General features: G+C 31.6%; 1 protein-coding gene across 6 annotated transcripts in view; it reads left to right on the top strand.

Moving 5' to 3' along the window:
• Positions 1-19567, top strand: part of LOC118189064 (pro-neuregulin-2, membrane-bound isoform-like) — a 219032-nt gene that overhangs the window by 183340 nt on the left and 16125 nt on the right. For all 6 annotated transcript variants that reach the window (XR_015041370.1, XR_015041369.1, XM_085817451.1 and 3 more), the window contains exons 3-5: positions 7490-7686; positions 8791-8890; positions 18418-18488. Coding sequence is in view for 4 of the 6 variants with exons in the window: in XM_085817451.1 (XP_085673577.1) it covers positions 7490-7686; positions 8791-8890; positions 18418-18488 (368 nt within the window). In the remaining 2 variants the exon portion in view is untranslated. The remainder of the gene's footprint in view (positions 1-7489; positions 7687-8790; positions 8891-18417; positions 18489-19567) is intronic.

Genomic DNA, 19567 nt, shown 5'->3' with positions numbered 1-19567 from the left:
TATGAATTTCAATTTTTTGTCTTTGTGCAAAATAGGTTCTAAATTTCTCACTTTATATCTTTACTAATATATATATATATATATAAGACTTTTGACTAATGGAATTTTAATAGAAATTTAAAGGAACCAAAATACAAATTTCTACTTAATAAAAGTTTTAATTTAATTTTAAGGTAGCTATAAATCCGCAGCAACAGCTTGTCGCTGTCAGGAATGGGCTTTATGAAGCAGGGAACCAGTTGCCAGTGCGAAGACCATTCTTTTTCTGGCAGTTTTTCACATTTTTTATAACAATGTGGTTTTCGTGGTGATACATAACTTCATTTCATTCCCTTTTTCGCAAATTCGAATGGAGGTTAAAATAAACCGTTCTTGGAAAAATGCAGTAATTTTATTTTGACAATTTTTATTACGCAGTTTTGGTTGTGGTTTATGAATTTGCTATACTATTGGTGCTAAAAGCCCCCCAAACCTGGAGAGTAACCACTGGCCACCGTCAAAACAGACAGGCATCGAAATGGTTCCATCTTCTCTTTTTTTCTTCACATTAGTAGAACTTCGAAATATAAATGATATATCAAATATATATATATATATATAAGTACTTTTCCATGCTCTCCTTTCTTTTGCTATAAACTGGAAAAAGAACTGCGTCCCAACTAATATTCAGTCAATTTAGTCGGATTAAGTTCGGTGCATTTACTGAATTATTTCTAAAGAATATGCTAATTTGCTAACTAATTTCCCTTGAGTAGTTTCGAGTACTGTCGCTAAGGAACTGAATACTGAAGGAGCCAGCATACATTGAAGACAAACTATAAAGAAATCTTTCCTGTTTTAAAATATTTTGCAATTAGAGAGTTAAATTCACTTAGAAACGATTTAAATACGCCTGTTGTGCCTCTCACATTTTACGAGAATAAGTCTGGAAACAACTATAGTAGAAAGAAATGTGCATCGCATGAATAAAACATCGTATGATATTCCACACATTTTGTTTTTAGTGCAGCCAATTTTTTGCGATTCTATTGAATTAAGAAATTTAGTTCTAATTTGAATGAAATGAAATTCTGCTGTTATTAGGTATGTTTCTCAATTTGCTGCATTTTAGAAAATGAGGACTCCTATGTTTAACAGAAATTTATTGCGGTATTTAAATTACAAAAGACTTCTCAAGTTTAGAAAATTTACGCTCGGCTTATTCTCGATGTTCAGATAAGTGAAATTTTATGTTACTGTGGTTATATGTAATTTGCAAATATAAATTTCAATAGAATTCTATCAATGTTTCCAAAAAAATCTGGAATGGTATTTTAATTTGTAGATGTTGAGTATACATTCTATGTCGGAGCCTGTTGCAGTCATGAATGAAAAGTAAGAATTTTTGCTTATGGCATAAGAACGGCATTTATATATATATATATAAAATTCAAACGAAGAATTGTTATAGATAAATAAATAAAGGCTACGTTTTGTCTACTATGCATATATTTCTAAACACTCTTCAAGAAAATTATAAATAAATTGTTGTAAAGCGAAATTTCTTAATTTTGTCCTATGACCCACATATGTGTCTCATGATTTTAGAGACCTAATTCAAAATATATTACCTTTAGTAAACTTACTCTAAAATATGTTTAAAAGGACTTATACAATTATTTCCCATAATGACTGTTTTAGACTAATTATTAATAAAATTAAACTCATTTAATCATTAAATTATTTTTATAGCAATGCAGAAGCGATAAATTTCACCTTCTTCAGCATCATCAAGATTTAAAATTTCCCAGACTATTCGAACATGAGAACATCATTCTCTCTCCAAAATATGATTTTCTTAAGACCTATAATAAATGATATTATTATATAATTCCTTAAAAGGTTACCTAAATATAATTTTCATTGAATGTTACACTCTACTATATATATATATATATATATAATTAGTCCAAAGGGGAATTATCCCTAAAGGACTATTGTTTTCGTTTTGCGATTTTGCGTTGGTTCACCATAAATGTCCGTTTCACTTTTCGAACTATTGTCACCAAATGTTAGAGTCCTGCATTAAATTTGAAGAAATTAAATAATGAAAGAATCTGTATAAATGTATTGTTGCGTTTTTCTTTTCTGACACCAATTGTTACGTTATTTTCTACCTTCACGTTCGTACGGGGTTCGTAGATTTGGAGTGAATAACGACGACTCTTGATGAAGTATCGAAACACGCTTTATTTACCAATACTAATCAGAACAGCTTCAAATTCACTTTTTTTACATTCGTCGATGAACTGCTATAAACACGCGGACACGATCAGTGACACAGCTTTCAGCTTATCAAGCTATCATGGTGGAGACAGCTTCATGGCAAAGCACCAGAGTTAAGCTCCCGACTCTGCTCGGTCGTTCTCGGAACTCCACGTACTCTCGAAACTCTCCACGTTACAACTCGCGATGCACTCGACGACACACAGAATACGGCTCCCGACTCTTCGGTTCAGTCGTTCTCAGAGCTTAACACGCTCTCTCGACGATGCACTAACTAAGAGACTCCTTCGGTGAACTCGACGACCCACTGTGCACTCGCTGCCCGGCAGTCAACTCGATCGACTCCGCAGGAATTGACTCGCTAGACGAGACACCACCTCGATTCTAACTAACTCGCACTCTGACGAGACACACTCTCTATCAGCTCGCTAGGCGAAGCACTCCCTCTCGCACTCTATGCGAGGCACACACTCTAACTGACTGCGGACCAGCAGGGTTTACATAGCTTTCGGCTTGTGTTCGAGAACATTCTGGGCTAAACCGGCAAGAATTCGTTCCAGAAGGTTCTCCATCCGTTTATGATATATCGCTAATTTTGTCGCCAACCCTGCCTTCCCTTGCCATGTTATGTCAACCCTAAAACTGCTTTGCGGGAAGCCTTCTTACCGCACCTGTGCATTTCGTAACAGTATGTATATTTCTTGCATTATGATCAAACGGTACCCAGAGTCATCGAATATTGAATGACGTAATCCTACTGCGAATATGGACATGTGGAAGCCAAAATTTGAAATTTAGAATTTGTTTTATTATCGCTTTCATATTTTGTAAAACTTTACGAATTTTTGATTAACAAACTCAAAGATTTCAAAGCGAGCAATAGCAATGTTCTCTTGCAATTGCTCTTGAACTGAATTTTATGGTTTCATTGCGAAGAACGTGATATTTAGTAAATAAAGGTAACAGACAAAACGTAAAAAAACGCCCTTTTGGGACGTAATTTAAAATCTGAAATCTTTCATATTTTATTTTTTGATTTATTTTGCTCAAAATTTATTTAATTAGATGAGCTGAAGATCGTACTGAATACAGGAAAGAAAACACCATGAAAGTAATATTATCGAAACATGTATGTTTTATATATTTAAACCCGAAGTGTTTATGCTGAAATCTGCATGTATCAACTTAATGTTTCCGCAAGATTTTTTTTTACTAAGCTACAAAACAGCTAAAATAAAAATGAATATCGCATCCTGATCATAATGGCTTATGTTTTATAACTCATTATTGCCACTTTTCTAATACTGCATATTCTAAAAGCAAATGAATACAAAAGAAGTTTAGCAAAGACTATAAGCGAAGTTTAGTCTCCTGGACGAAAATTTCTAATTATATATTATGTTCAAAATTAAATTTCATTTTCATAGTATCTTCTTACAGTGTATTTACCTATTTTCATAAAATTTTGAATCTTATTTCGTAAAACTGTGTGATTTGAAGTATATTTTTATGATCAATGTTAAAGTTAAAAAAACCCGTTTTTCTGAAAGGATTATATAGACAAAAGTTAATCGAGAAATACGAATGAAACAAATATATGTTATAATTAGATGTTCAGAGATACCAGTTATCACTAAATCTTAGTTTCCATATGAAAGTCGGGAAACTTCTTCTAATTTTAAGAGAATTTATTATATTAGAATAAAGAATTTCTACGTTGTTATAATAATTAACAGAGGCTTAAGTCCAACTGGAACAAGGAGTAATACAATAAGCAGCTGAAGAGAAAATACATCATTTAAAATTAATTGACATAAAAATTCTAGTAAATTATCTAATGTTCTCTGAAACTGCTTGTCAGAAGAAAAACCTTTTATGCGATGAAGTTATAAGCACATGGAAGTAAATAAAGTCATTAAGCTGTTACAGGTTTTTATCTTCAACCTGAACTCTTTCAGGGCGGATTCATCAAGGAAGATGAGCCATAAAGATTGTCAAAGACATCACTGTGTAAACGACCAAATAATTAATTACTCATCTCAAAAAAAAATATTTAAAAAACTTCTGTATTGGAACCCTGCCTCGCATGTCTTTGGGATGAGAATTGCAGGTAGAATTTAATCATGTTTCTAAAAGCTTGGTATGTATTCACTTAAAAAAAAGTTCTATAAATAGCAAGGAAAAGATCTATCTGCATTTATTTCAGTACAAAGTTTTCTGTCCTACTTAGCTCTGCTCTTAGAAAATAAAATAACTCATTTTGCAAAAAATTGTTTATGCGACTACCACATATTCACGAATTTTCAAAGCCCTTTCACAAAATAATGAGTGGTTGCAAAGTATAGTATAAGTATTTATTTAAAATATTTTCAAAAATATTGATAGTGAGAGTTAATCATATCCGTGGAACAGGGTAATTCTGGTAGTATTTCTTTTACTTTTTTAGTGAAACAATTGTATCTCTGTGGCATCTGCTTACATGCTGCCATCAATGTAAACCATGTTAATTTTTCTGAGTATGCCGTTATTCATTTAAGTAAAAGAAGAAATAAACGAGCATAAAAGACAGGTTCAACCCAGAAATTTTCAATATTTATAGAACTGAGGTGAAACTAATACCATTTTCTTCGTGCCATCGCATTATTCAGACGCTGAAACATAACCAGCCTAAGCATTTCTGATGGTTATTATTAAGTTCTTTCTACAGGTTCTCATCAATAAGTATTAAAACAATCTAAATAGTATAGCATATATAGTATAGCATACATAAATGAAGTATACTAAATAGTATACATAAATAAAACTTTTGTATCTTTATATTATTTCAGTGAACTTATACTCAAATAAAGATATGCCTATAATATAAAACCTTAAACGCAGATAATGTTTTTGAATTGAACCGAGGTTAAGAATGCGAGCTACGAATCATCCAAAAGTAGCTGTGACGCAAATCTTCAGCAAAACAAACTAAAAGGCGACAGAAGGTGAAAGTAGCAAAGCCAGATGTCATCGCTGGTGACAAACTGAAAAGCAGCATTAAACCACAATAGATGGAACCCAAAACTGAAGGCTTTATGAGTCACCTTGACGTAAACAAAAAAATAGCATGCTTTACTTTAAAATATGCTGGTGGTACTACTACTTGCTACTTTACTACTTTACTTACTGTAACAACATTATTGCGCTCTGAGTAAGAAGAATCAAACAAGAATTTCGAGAACTTTTAAAAAAGCATTTCTTCCCCACACATTAATAAACATACATATATCACTTGACAACAATACACCAAGCTAAACAGAATATTTTGAAAAAAATATTATATTTATGCAACTCTCCAATGGAACCCATTTCACCATTTCCAAAGAGCTAACAAACATATCCATCTTCATAAGGTCCTATAAACAAACAATAAGTATTCAAATATTAGGAAAAAAAGGGAAAGTTAAGAAAGTCATAAATATTAAAAGCGAAAAAGATTTTTTTTAAATTGTTTCTTCTCTTTATGTTTAAACTGAACTAAAATTATTTTTTATGTGTATATGCATCATTTGTAAGAAGCAAAATATTGTTGCGTGCGTACAGGTTGGTAATGGATTGAATGCACAAGTCGAGAAAAAGTTAATAAAATTTGTTCTTATCACAAGAAATAAAACAAAATGCTGAAAGATTTCTTCAGCGATATTCATACAGTATCACAATATCTCACATAAGTTATATTTTGAACTAATAAACGTTAATAGAACGCAATCCAACACACAGAGAAAGCTAATCCGATCTCACCGCGAATTCGCTACAATCAGCAACAAGACCTAATTAAACAAATGAACTGAGATGTTTTCCTCCAGCCTTTTAAAGCTTTTTTAATCGTGCACGAGAACATTCTGGTAATTTCTCGATTTTACTGAATAGCAAAAGAGTACAATTACGAGATATCTATTTATTAAATGTTAAATGAGCGTGCTCTTGTATTTTTACTTTTTCGGCTTAGCTTTCACTTAAAACTCGTCGCGCGCAGCATTGCAGGGGGAAATGAAACAATTTAATTACAATTCTACTAAAAATAGCAAACTAAATACAAAATCCATAACAATATATTGCACGAGCATTGTTTGTGCCCGACAAATTACTGCCGAGAGATAACGATTTCCCGTTTAATCTACCCAAGATAGTTGAAAGGTACATTCAATTCTGGTTGTTTCTTTATAGCCTTTTCAGATAGCAATATTTAAGAGTCAAAACTCTTAATATAGGCAATTTTATAGTGCATAGAATTAGTCTACTTCATCGTTTACTCACAAACATTATACATAAAGAAACTTAGCATAAAGACTTTCTTGTTGTTGTTGCTGTTATTGTCATTATCGTCATTTCCTATACCCAAACTAGTGATTCTTTATATCCTTGGTGAGAGATATAGGTGAATCTGTCGATGGTCATGCACGTTGGACACCAATGATAAACTGCTTAATAATCCATTCATTGTAACTGTATTAAGCTCTTTTCTGCTCTCATTTTTCTCGCTGGAACTTTAAAGAATTTTTTAACATTCTCTAAATAGTAATATTATTTATCCGCATCTTAATTTTCGGTAGAAAATCAAGATGTACAAATACTGAATGTATGGAAGGTCCTAATGACAAAAGCGGTACTCATCAGTATAATTATGAACCTTGATAGAAAAAGGGCCCATTGCAAAATGAATGAATTCGAAATTTTTGCCTCTGTCATACCATATTCGTCAGTGCCATCATTAAAACAACCAGTACTCTTCATTATTACACTCTAAGTTTACCATTCTGAAATTATTATCCATCCATTTACTCAAAAATGCTTAAATACGTAATAAACGTGCTTAATAAATATAGCTTAAATTCATGCATTTAGTCTACGTTGCAAATGGTAAATATTATGGATTTTGCTGACATTTGGACAATTTTCTACTAAGATATAAAACTATCGCCCATTTCTGACAATGAAGACAAACTACCTGTTGTTTGTACGTCGTACAAAGAATAGTTAAGAAGCCATTTTTCTAGAATGATTTTCCTGGGAAACCTTTTCCTTCTCTTTCTTTTAAATCAACTAACTTTATATCAGGTTCTTTCTTAAAGAGAGAACTAATCAGGTTTAATTATTGTCATTTTCATAATTTCAGCGTGAGTCCTGTTTCCGAAATCATTTTTTTTTTTTTCTTATTATTACATGAAGTGGTTATTTTTTGCAGGAGGACCTCAAAGCTGGTGATTCGGCGAGTAAGACCGTCCGACCGTGGCGTCTACGAATGTAGAGCTGGTAATGTAGTCCAAAAGCAATCAGTTTCTTCCTCAGCCACCTTGACAGTTGCAAGAAAGAGGACAACCAAGAAACCTTCACCCTCTCCACCTTCTACTTCAACTCTTACATCCACGCTTACAACTACACGTGAGTTTAATCTTAATTCCGTACTCACCCAGTCTTTATCATCAATAGTATGAATATATGGAAAACTGGTAGTGGTAGCCTGATTCTTCCTATAGACATACTTGGCTAAACCTTATAATGCAAACAGTTATTTTAGTGCATAAGTCGTATTGAACTATTGTATAATTGCAATGTTAACTCTTATATTAAGATAAATTATTATACAATGCTTTAGAATTCAGTAAATTCACAAAATATCCCTTGTGCTCTATTCTGAATTCCCCGTAGTTAATGCAATGTAAGGAACTTGCCTGATTACTTGTGCAAAGGACCACGCGTACACTCTCGAAATGGATTCATACGTCTATGCTTCTGTAATTCCACTATGATGTTTTTACAGTCTTTCAGACATGGCCGGATTGAGTTTTCCTACACTGCATGTTCATGTTGGTTGGTTCAGAACAGAACAGGAAGAAGAAGGCGGAACACCAGAACTGTACCAAATGGTCTGACAGATGTAGTCTCATCGCACTAACTGTACATTTCCGTCTAATTTTGATGGGACTTAAAGCGGGGAACGAATCCGAGAGTCTTCCATACTTTTTTCCCTGTCACTAGTTAGGATTTTCGGCTCATAAGTGCCCCCATATTGCATAGACTCCATGTTTTCTCCAAGCATCCATGTTTTCTCCTAGATTCGAATCGTATTCCACGATACGGCGACCAGCATCGCTTTATCGATCAGAGAGGCGGTTGTTTAGTACATATGATCTTGATATGACAGCTGGGAAAGGTTCTGTTTGTGTTTGCGCTCGACTTTTAGTTCACGAAAGTGGATCATTATGGCCTTCTCCATAAATAAATCATTTCATATAAGGTTTAGTATTTGGAGCAGAAAATCTTTATAAAAAATAAACTGTGCCTTTACCGTAAATTGAAATCGAGTCTCATTTTGCTGACTGGATGGGCTGACCGCATTTTAGAGGAATTTATTTAAATTTCTTAAATGAATACAGTCGATCGGGCACACTCACGGTTCTTTTTTGTTTCATAGCTTTTTAAGTCATCTAGAGAAAAAGTCTTCTCGAAACTTTTAGTAATTGATAGTTTCTACTTCTTTTTCAGAGTCAAGCCCATGGACAACAGAACCTTGTCCTGTAGCAGATTTCTGTCTCAACGGGGGAACATGTATATTTTATAAAGATGTCAGGGAATATGTTTGTCAGTAAGTATTTAGATATAAGAATATATGCTAACAGAAATATATGCAAGAAATATATGTTAACAGAAAACAAAATGAATTTAAAATTTATGTTCTGCTTTATGTTACTTCTCCTATAGTTATCTCTAAATGATCCCATACTTATCTCGAAATTAGCCCATAAATATCACATAATACTATATGTTACTTTTCATATAATTGTCCGGAATTTTCAATATAATTTTTACATTTAGTGTTATCTGAGATATTTCTTGTAGAGTTAATTATGTAATTCACTTGTAATACTCATTACGTTTTCACTTTTAAGTAAATTCTTGCTGAAAATTCAGTTAGAAATCTATACTAAAATGTAGTTACTTTGCTTTAGAATCTTGCATAGTTATTTACATAAGAACTTTCAGTATTATCTTCTTGAAAGTAATTTTCAAACCAAATGAGAAACTGTTATTTATTTTTAAAATCGATTTTAGCCAACTTGCAGTTTAAAATTTTACTTCCAAAATTTCAAAAGAAATTAACATATTTCATTCTCAATAAAAGCAAATGAATTATTAACACATATAACATTTCAACAAGTTTATTTAAATATTTTTAAATACTTTTGAAATAGATCTAATTTAATTACATACTTTTATTATTGTATTAGAAAAGATGTTTTCGTAATACACACACAAACACAGAAAAAGAATAGATTTTTTTTTCCTCTGAAAAATACAATCTGAAGAAAACGCGATGTAAATTTACCAAAATGCAACTTATTTAAAGTAAACTGTCTTTCGTAAAACTTTCTATTTACTGTTACTTTCAAACATTTTTAAGTCATCATCTGGACTACATGACATTCTTTTTATCATATTACATTTCAAAGCTCCGAAAACTGTATCTTATTTAAATACATTATTACAATGGCTCCCAGATTTTTTCGGTTCAGTAAAATAGTAAGATCATCAGAAAATTTTCAAGGAGTTTTATGTCAGAACATAGGCTTACCAAACATTTACATTGAGTAGTTGGTGCTAGAATGTTAATTAAGTTTACAACGTAAATGAAACATATGTATCAAAATGAAAAAGTATTTTATGTAAAATGTATTAAATTAGTATACCTTTTGTTCAAACATTTCTATATAAATAAATCTTAATTAGTAAAACGAGTAAGTATTTTTTTTTTTTTTTACATTACTCGTCTTTTGAAATCTTGGAGTTAAACCCGAAATAGCCGTCTTCATTTTCCATTCTGAACTGATTCTGTCACGAATTCTGAACTGATTTTATCTCACCAAATGCTGGCAATTCAGTTTTGCGGGAAATAAAATGTCAGACTGTTAGTTCTGGTTTGTTTTGAACTTGAGTAACGAATATTTATCTTTTAATGATACTAATCAATCAGTTAGTTCCATGTTACCTAATTTCAGCTTCGGTATGTGGTCATAAAGCAGCTCGGAAAGATTTCATTTTGCAGAACTGAATTTTTTTGAAGATTTGGCCCTGAGTGATTCTTGAACCCATAAGAACTTTCAGCATTATCTTCTTGAAAGTATTTTCAAGCCAAATGATTTTTCAACAGAGTCCATTATATGGTATACCAAGACATCGGTGGTAAACCTTACAATGGACCAAGACCAATAATCGGTGGTAAACCAAGCTGCACCAAGACATCGGTGGTTCGATTTTAATGTGTCCGCCGAAAACATAGCGGAGAAAACAAAGTAAATGGAAAATCTCGTCATACAAAACATCGTGAGAGAAAAGAAAGCAAGGAGAAAACATCGCAGCGCTAAAACATCATGGCACAAAACATCGTAGTGGGAAATACAGCGGCTTAAAAATTTCGCAGTTTAAAAATATCGTCGTAAAAAATAATATCAATCATAACGATAGCACCATATATATGCGTTTTTCAGGTTTTAAAAGTTATATATGCATATTCGTGTAATGATTTGTGAGCTCAAGAAGGAATGAGGAATATTTTTTATTTTTATATTTCATTAAATTAATTAATTAATTAATTTTGGTGAAAATGTAAGAATGAAAGTTAGTCATCCAAAAACTGGAAATACGTAGAAAATTAATGCTGCTGGCATCAGTTAACAGAATTTAGATTCTCTACTGAAATATTATATAGCTGGCATATTTCGTCGTTACTAACAAATCGACATCTAAACTTTTAACTGCACGCTGTACATAGCACCGTTAATGACGCTTTAAGAAGACGATTAAATGAAATAAAAAAATTTAAAAATTTTAAAAATTACGTCCGAAGGGGCGGTTTTTTTTTACATTTTGTGTGTTACCTTTATTTATTAAATACCATGTTCTTCGCACAAGTCATAAAATTCAGTTCAAGAGCAATATCGCAAAATAGTTTTAAATCGAGCATATCTTTAGAATTTCCGATACACAGTCTCACGCGCTGGAGATAAAAATGTTTTTCTCTATACAACGTTGACATTACTCGCTTTGAAATCGTTGACTTTCTTAATCAAAAATTAGTTAAATAATTTATAGTTTTATAATTAATTATTGAAAGAATTTTAATAGAGGTAACTTCATGCAGTTTTTCATCTTCCTTTTTTCAAATCTTCTTAAATTATATCTTTTATGAAAAATTACCAATAAAAATTTATAAAAGAAATTCATCAATATAAGTCTTTTATTATTGAATTATGTAAGCTTAAAATTCTATTAACTTTTATAACTTTTATAACTATTAACTTTAGTGTTTTACTGATTTGCAGCTTTTGAATGCATAAATTCCTCAGTTTTTCTGAAAAAAATTATTATATAATTCAAAAACATGAAATATGAAAGTGAAAATATTCTTCATTCATTCTTGCTCCCCAAAATCATTATGCGAATATGCATTTACAACTTCTAAAGCCTGAAAAGCGCACGTCTGGGATGTTATCATCATAGGATGGCTTGTAGAAGCTTTATTTTTACAACGATATATATTGGACGACGATGTTTTAAAACTGCGAAGTTTTTGAACCACTTTATTTTCGACAACGATATTTTATGCCATGATGTTTTCGCATTGCTTTCTTTTCTCCTACGATATTTTGTATGACGACGTTTTCGCCTTGCACTGTTTTTTCCTCACCCGCGGTGTTTTCGCCTGTAACCCTCTTCTAAAAGCACGTGAGCTATGGGCTAAGAGTGATTTCAATAAAAATACTATAATATTTCGCATCCCACTTTCATTCAACAACTACTATGTAAGCCACATCTGTTGGATAATAGCCAGAAGAGGTTGCTTAATTCATTTTCCAAATTGTGCACCATAACGCACTGTTTAGAAACCATTGCAAATGAGAATGTTTGATGGATTAAATTGCTGCTGAAAACTCTAAAAGCTCATGTAATCAGGGTTCAAGAAATATTATTCTAAAACCTAAAACAGTTTATAATGACGACTGAAACAAACTTAAAAACAAAGAACATCCACATCAGGCTTAAAGCTTCAAGTTATATTCAATTTCGTCACGCATTTAGCTGGCGTTGCCAGATCCAAAAGCAAAAATATCCATTAAGAAGCATTTACACCCGTATTTTGTTCTCTCCTTTCTGCATGCCTTCGTGGTGTAACGTAGCAGACTCGGCACGTATTCGAGAGGTCCCAGTTCGAGTCCCGGCGAGGGCATTGCACGTATTTCACATCTCCTACTTCGAAAAAACCTAATATATCGACATATTGACAATTAAAATAGATTTTCAGACAAAATGTCTTACGAATGCTGTGTTCTTTTTATCGCTCTGTTTTCTTCTTCTTCTTCTTTTTTTTTTTTTTTTTTTAATTAATTCGTTTAATACTAATCCATACTTTCGACAAATATTCAAATAAATAGTATGTGAAACTGGCCTCCTGCTTCGATAGCATAGCTATAGCGTTCTAATGAGGACCTAATCCCATTCGAAGCACACCTACACACACACACACACACACACACAAAAAAAAAAAAAAAAAAAAAAATCATCAAGCTGTACGGTTTTTTGGCGTTATTTATTATTTCTGTAATGTAAATAGAGATGAGTTTCTTTCGAATAGGTATCTATAAATGCAACATTCCCATACCATAAATTTCTTTTCTGGTTTGTCTAATTGGGTGTCTGTCTGTGTTCTTCTTGTGTAAGCGTGAATGGAATATTAAATTTAGTACTGAAAACTATGAGACATGTAAAACCTTATAAATTAAATTTTTCAGATTTTTGGCATTAGCAGTGAATTGTACTTGGAAAAATTAATTTTGTAAGCAGTATGTATACATTAGCATGTAAGCATTATTTCTTCCTTTGTATGGTAGCTAATATACTATTTTATAATCGTCTTCTTCATAGTTGCAGTTAAGCAAATTTAAATACTAATTTTTTAATATATCAGACATTATTTATTTTTCCTTTTTGTTATTTTTTATTATAATTACCTCTTAATTATTCTTTTAGTTTTTTCTTGCTACGACTTCAACAATGAATTACATTTCATTGAAGTTTTCCCTATTCATCCAATTTTTTTAATTAAATTATAATTGATAGTTCTAATTTCAGTTTTCCTTAACGAAGAAACCACCTTTCTTGAATAATTTATTTTTGTTGCTGCTGCCTATCTTTTTATAATTTATTTTTGCTTCTTTTTAACTTCTTCTTTGCTCAATATCCACTTTAATATGCATTCAAGACTACTAAATGAATAAGCTGAATAATTTGAAGCATAAAAAAGAGAACTTGCGTTGTACGCTTCTCGTCGAAAATTTATATAATCTGAGTGCTGTCTAGAGATCGAATGCTATATTCCGGGAAATGGGTCTTTTATCGTCTGAGGTATCCGGAATCCTTAATCGGCTTCTTTTACAAAAAAAAAAAATTTTTTTTCTGCATAAGCAAAAGACTTGCGCAAATAAAATCACCTCAAATATCTGATATCATCTTGACGCACTTATTACATATTGAACCTTTTGCTCGATTCTTTTATGACAAACCATGCTAGAGATATCTGCTGAAGCAAAAGAGTTTTTAAAGGTTTGGTTTGGTTTATTAGATTACGGCAAAGCAGTCGAGGGCTATCTGCCTTAAGGGAGGGATGCCTTCGTGGAGGACTTTTTAAGGGAAACTGGCTCGTATACACGTTACACATGGGGAAAACCACGAAAACACCCATGCAGCCAGCCCGTTCGTGGGATTCGAACCTCGGACCGAACTACCAGTGTTCAGCGACGTTACCGCTCGGCCGCTGAGTTTTTAAAGGAACTTTCTTTATATTTAAGTCACATATGGGCAAAAACAAGAAGATTCTATATAGCCATGGTGTTTATTCTTTGGGATCCAAGTCTAGGATGAACTACTAGTATTCGGCGGCCATTGTCAGTTCCTACCTTTGATGAGAATTCTAGCAAATGCTTATACCAAATAAAAGGTCGGAATACATGTTTGTAGTTAATCTTAATTATTTTGCATTCACGAGTTTAAACGTACTCAGTTCCACCGTTATCAGCCATTTAACTTTTGTAAATGATGCAATGATTTTTAGCATTTTGTGTTACGCAGAACACATAAAAAGGAGAGGAAATTACACCGGCTGTGTTGTAATTACAAATTGCCATCTCGGAGATCATTACCGCCTCAGAAACATCAATTCAGACGACAGGGTAGGGTGGAGTTCTGAAAAGTGAAATATAATCTGTGACGTGCGTTTAAAAGAGTTTATGACTAATGTTAGTATCAGAGGGATAAAAATAGTTTCATCCGTTACGCGGAAGTGACACTAAGAATCGGATTTCACTTTTTCCCACCCTCCGTGTTGCGACGGTCTACCGAAAAGTTTTTTTTTTTTTTTTTTTTTTTTTTTTAGCGGAATATAACTTGGATGAAATTAAGTCGGTGGTTTATGTTGATGCCATTTGCTAACAAAAAATATTCACTAATAAATCGAATAGTAATGGAGCAAAATATTATTCTTTACAATGATTTTCAAAACTGTATTTTATTACTTTACAAGACATGAGAAAAATTGTCATATGTTCTGCTTTTCGAGGCTCCTTTCTCATGATCCTGTATCCTATTTTTCGAGATTCTTTCCCGATTTTCGAGAATTTATGTTTCGATTTATTTTCTGTTTCCGGACATCTCTTAGGAACATTAAACTGCTTTAAGTTCGTGTTCGAATGCAATGTGCATCAATTTATTATGATCTGTAGTTGTGTGAACGATGCCAAAATTATCTTCTATTGCAAAGTACAAAAGGATCCGTTTGTAAGAATTAAAAGTAATTCCTTGTAGCTAATTTAGTTATGATTCAATCCAACACCTTAATTTCGAAGTGCTCTGCGGATAAAAAGAAACTACATTTACACTGAAACAAGCTACGTTTATTCATATTGGAAAAATTTGAAGATGATGATGATGATGCCAAGTTTTGCGCAAACAGTTAAGAATAACGGTGAATCTTCAAGAAAACATAACTAATGTATTTCAACAAGGAGGAATAACGCTAAAAGTTATAGCAAATTTGTTGGATTTCTTTATAAATGAGAAGATTCACTGCGTAAATAAGGTTCAAACAAATAAAATATCTTCTCGTCATGTGATTTTCTAATTCTGAATGACTATTGTATACAAAATATGTAAAGCAAATTAGCTCAGTTGTTTTTATTTTCTGTGTGAATGGATCAAAAATTATCTATAATGAAGTACAAAATGATCCATTTAACATCGGAGTGGAAAAGGACTCCTCAATGAAATGAAAGTTATGAGTCTCGATGCAAAGAAATTTGTCTCTATTTTAAATATTATTATAAATATCAAAGCTGATTAAAATAAAATAATTTTAGTTTGCCTATACGAAATTGTTTACGAAAGCGTTACTGCTGAGTATTTCAATAGTTAACAAATGCAAAGTTTTTAGTCAGCTTCGATGCTTATAGTGCTTGAAATTAAAAAGATGTAAAAATATTGGTTAATTTCCTCGCGCAGACAGGACGACATAAATTTTAATTTTGCGTGTTTCTCAGAAACTGTTCCTCACTGAAATACGCAGTCCGTTTCATGTTTTCTTCTATTGTGAATGTTGAAAACATATTCAAAGGATATATTTTCTTACAATTCGTAACACAGAATCATGCATTAGGTATATTTTGTCAACTATAGGAAGTTAAGGACTATATTAAATATTTATTTTCTAATGAGAAAGTTGCTTTCGAAATTTTTTAATTATTGCATAAATAAAAAATTGCAAATATAATATTGCAGGAAATTCAAACTTGGTGACTATGAAATTCCGAGCTTTTAAAATTACTTAGTGATATTTAATCTTAACGTGAGAACCAGTTTTATTCAATTTATTGAACTGGAATATAATCTTTTATCTAGTCACCTCAAGAAATATATTGAGTTTAAAAAGTATGGATTCTTTCAATATATTATGTAAGGAAAGAATAATTTAACTATGTAAGAACATAATTAAAATGAATTTAAAAATAAAAACATTTTAAGAATAAAAACATGCTATATTGAATTTTTCAGCGATTCCTTAAAAAGCAAACAACCTTTCATATATATTACTGTTTATATTATCACTTCATACCACCATAACATTTCATACTAATGTAGTATGAAAAGCGTTTTCATTTTTTAAAAATAGATTTGTTGTCAACGCTGATGTGCAGTATGTCCTATTAAGTTCATATAAAAATTCATGGAAAAAATCAAAACGAAATACCCAGATTTCTTATAAATTTTCCATAAATCATTCAGAAATAAAGTGTGTCTCATAAACTGTGCAGCTGTGCAGGTTTTTAAAATGCAATACATCAGTCAAAGAGTTTTAGAAAACCAAAATGTTTATTTTATTTCCTAATAAGGAAGATTTTAAAAATTATTAATAAAAACTAATAAGACATTATACATATAATATATTTATGAAAGGTTCTTAATTTGAACTCTGGAGACCTTTACACCGCTGAAATATTTTTATTATATTATAGTAACAAAAACAACGTTTAGTTCGAAAATTGTTTGCGATTTGTTAAAATATTCGATTTGATACAACCCCATAAAATGACGTTGCAAAGCAGGTCCCAAATCCTCGCAGGCTATTTCTGATCACCGCCACGAAGTTCAATCACGCTCTTGGGAGACTTTCCTGAAACAATGTTTTGTTTATTTCGAGAGACGTCTGACATTTAGCCGCTGTTAAAACTACTATTCGCAGTATTCATTTATTTTATCCAAAACAAGCACATAAATGGGGCGGATTTTAAGAACCGCATTCTGTTTTTATAGTAACATTTCGTGGTTACAACGTGTTGTTCTTAGTGTACTGCTCCATTATATCGAAATTTAAAAGTAACAAATGCTCAGTTAATCGGAGTGTTAGTAGGTAACGAAACTAATAACAAAAGTGCTGACAATTTTTAAAAAATATAAATAAACTTCTAGGTAATCCAAAATCTGTCCTTTTTGTGAGATACCATATATGTCTTCCTCTTTAGTAAGATGCATCTTGATTGCTTATAACAAGAAAGTTGAACGATCGGTTCTCGAAAACGAGGAATCGCCTGTTTCTTGCTAAAATCAAGAACTGCAATTACTGAATAGCAGATCTTATACCTAGTACTCTTTAATCCTAGTGATAATATTTTATCTAGTAAAGCCACAAGTGCAGGAGAGCCTTACAGAGTGACATGCATACCTACAAATTTATAAGGCCCAAAAAAATTCAGTTTAGTATTCTCAGGGTTTTCTAATAGTAAAACCCTGAGTTAATAGTAAAACCTAGATACAAAATATAATGATTCACATACACAAAAGCTCTTTTTCCCTTCCCCCAGACTTCAGAATTAACAACGTTTTCATCATGTAAAACAAACAAGCAACATAATTGCTGCACTGATTAACGCTAGGTTATTCTGGCCCACCGGATTAACAGATTTAGTAATAACAGTCATACTCATTTGTTGACTCGCTTCTATTTGTAAGACACTGCTAACGGAACTGGTCAACTCTCATTTCAGTTATTCATTCATTCATTCATTTCAGTTTAGATTTCAGTTATTTCCATCAGTTTCCCTTGTCTAGTTACGGACCAGAGATATCTTCGCATTGCTAATTATGTATTTATTAGATCCGAAGTGTTTGATTCGCCTGCTCTTGATTGGTGTAATGTGATACTGATACACACACATGCCAAAAAAATTGTAATCAACCATCTTAATAGCAGACGGGAGTTTCGATATTTTATTGACCATTAGTAGATATAAAATTGACCGATATTTTATTGACCATTAGTAGATATAAACTTAGTTTTATTCGCCAGCATTCATTCAACAGCAATTTCTATAATAGCAAATTTTTTTTCATTTTCAAAATTTCGCAATAATTTCCTCAGCAGTCAGTCAGCGGATTTTGGCAAAATAGCACATATCTAACAAAAAAAAAAAAAAATATTGTTATTAGCTACTTGTTTTATTAATTTATTTTCGACACAACTAGTATATGGCTTTGCGTCTAATGCTCTTGTATTTCCTTCTTTTATCCTAGTTGCGCAGAAGGATATGTTGGACTCAGGTGCAACTACAAAGACGTAGGAATTTCGCTGGGGGGAGTCAAAAGTAAGTAAAATTAAGTAAATTTTGACTTCAAGAATCCTTTATCAAAAATTTTCGTTTATAAATTTTCAAAAGTCTGCATTTACAAATTTAAATATTATTACATAAAAAAATTAAATTACAATTGTAAATCTTAATAATGTTAACAATTTTATAGCAAAAGATTAATTTTAAATTTAATTAAAAATTTATTTTTAAACGTTTATCTGCAGCTTTCAAGTAAAGAAATAAATAGAAGTTTCGTTCTATTGTTATTCATACATTGAGTTATGTATTATATTTTGAGTTATGTATCGTTTGAAAATGTTTGATCAAAAGCCTTTATTTGATTTTCACTTATGTTTTGATAGATATATATTCCCCTATTTGAAAACTAATATCCGTATTCCATTGCTGATCAAAGTAGGAAAAAAAATTGGAAATTTCCAAACAAATAAACTAAACACGCAAGTATATTATATGTCATTTTCCTTACAGATATTTGAAAATTTGCTTTCTAATAAATAAATCTTTCTATAAAATTTGCGAGTTGCATTCTCCCCTATACTCAGTTTGAATGCATATTTTATCTAAGTTTTAATAAGAATGCAATTCCAAAGAATTTAACATATTCAGGTAAATAAATACCAAGATTTAAATGAACTAAAACAAATATTGACCTTATCCAACACTTCTAATAACTGTGCAAATATTTTTTATATTTCTCAGTAAAAATCGTTCCTTAATGATAAGAAAACACAATATTTTACATGCAGGCATACTTCGGGGTTACGCGGTTTCGGCTTCTGTTTGCTACGATAAGTGAGTCATCTGGTGACATCGCAATAAAAAAGAATCACGCGAAATTCTGATCCCATGGCAGATAATAGCTATATTCACATTATATATATTTGTACATATAGTCTATAAAGCAACAAAGTATTTTCTATTTCTTAATCTTTTGTGTATTACCTTATGTACCATGTTTTTGAAAATGAAAATATTATTTTTCGGCTTCAAAAGAAAGGATAAAAATTCGGATAAACTGCGCGCAATTTAATGGTTTCCTATACAGCCAGGCGTTTCACAAGGCCTAATTTTCG

The sequence above is a fragment of the Stegodyphus dumicola genome, chromosome 5, assembly GCF_044657685.1.
Source record: "Stegodyphus dumicola isolate Sdum_Otavi_A_Nest chromosome 5, ASM4465768v1".
In the NCBI taxonomy this organism is placed as follows: domain Eukaryota; kingdom Metazoa; phylum Arthropoda; class Arachnida; order Araneae; family Eresidae; genus Stegodyphus; species Stegodyphus dumicola.
Note: the sequence above shows the minus strand (reverse complement) of the source record. Positions and strands in the feature narration are given on the sequence as shown.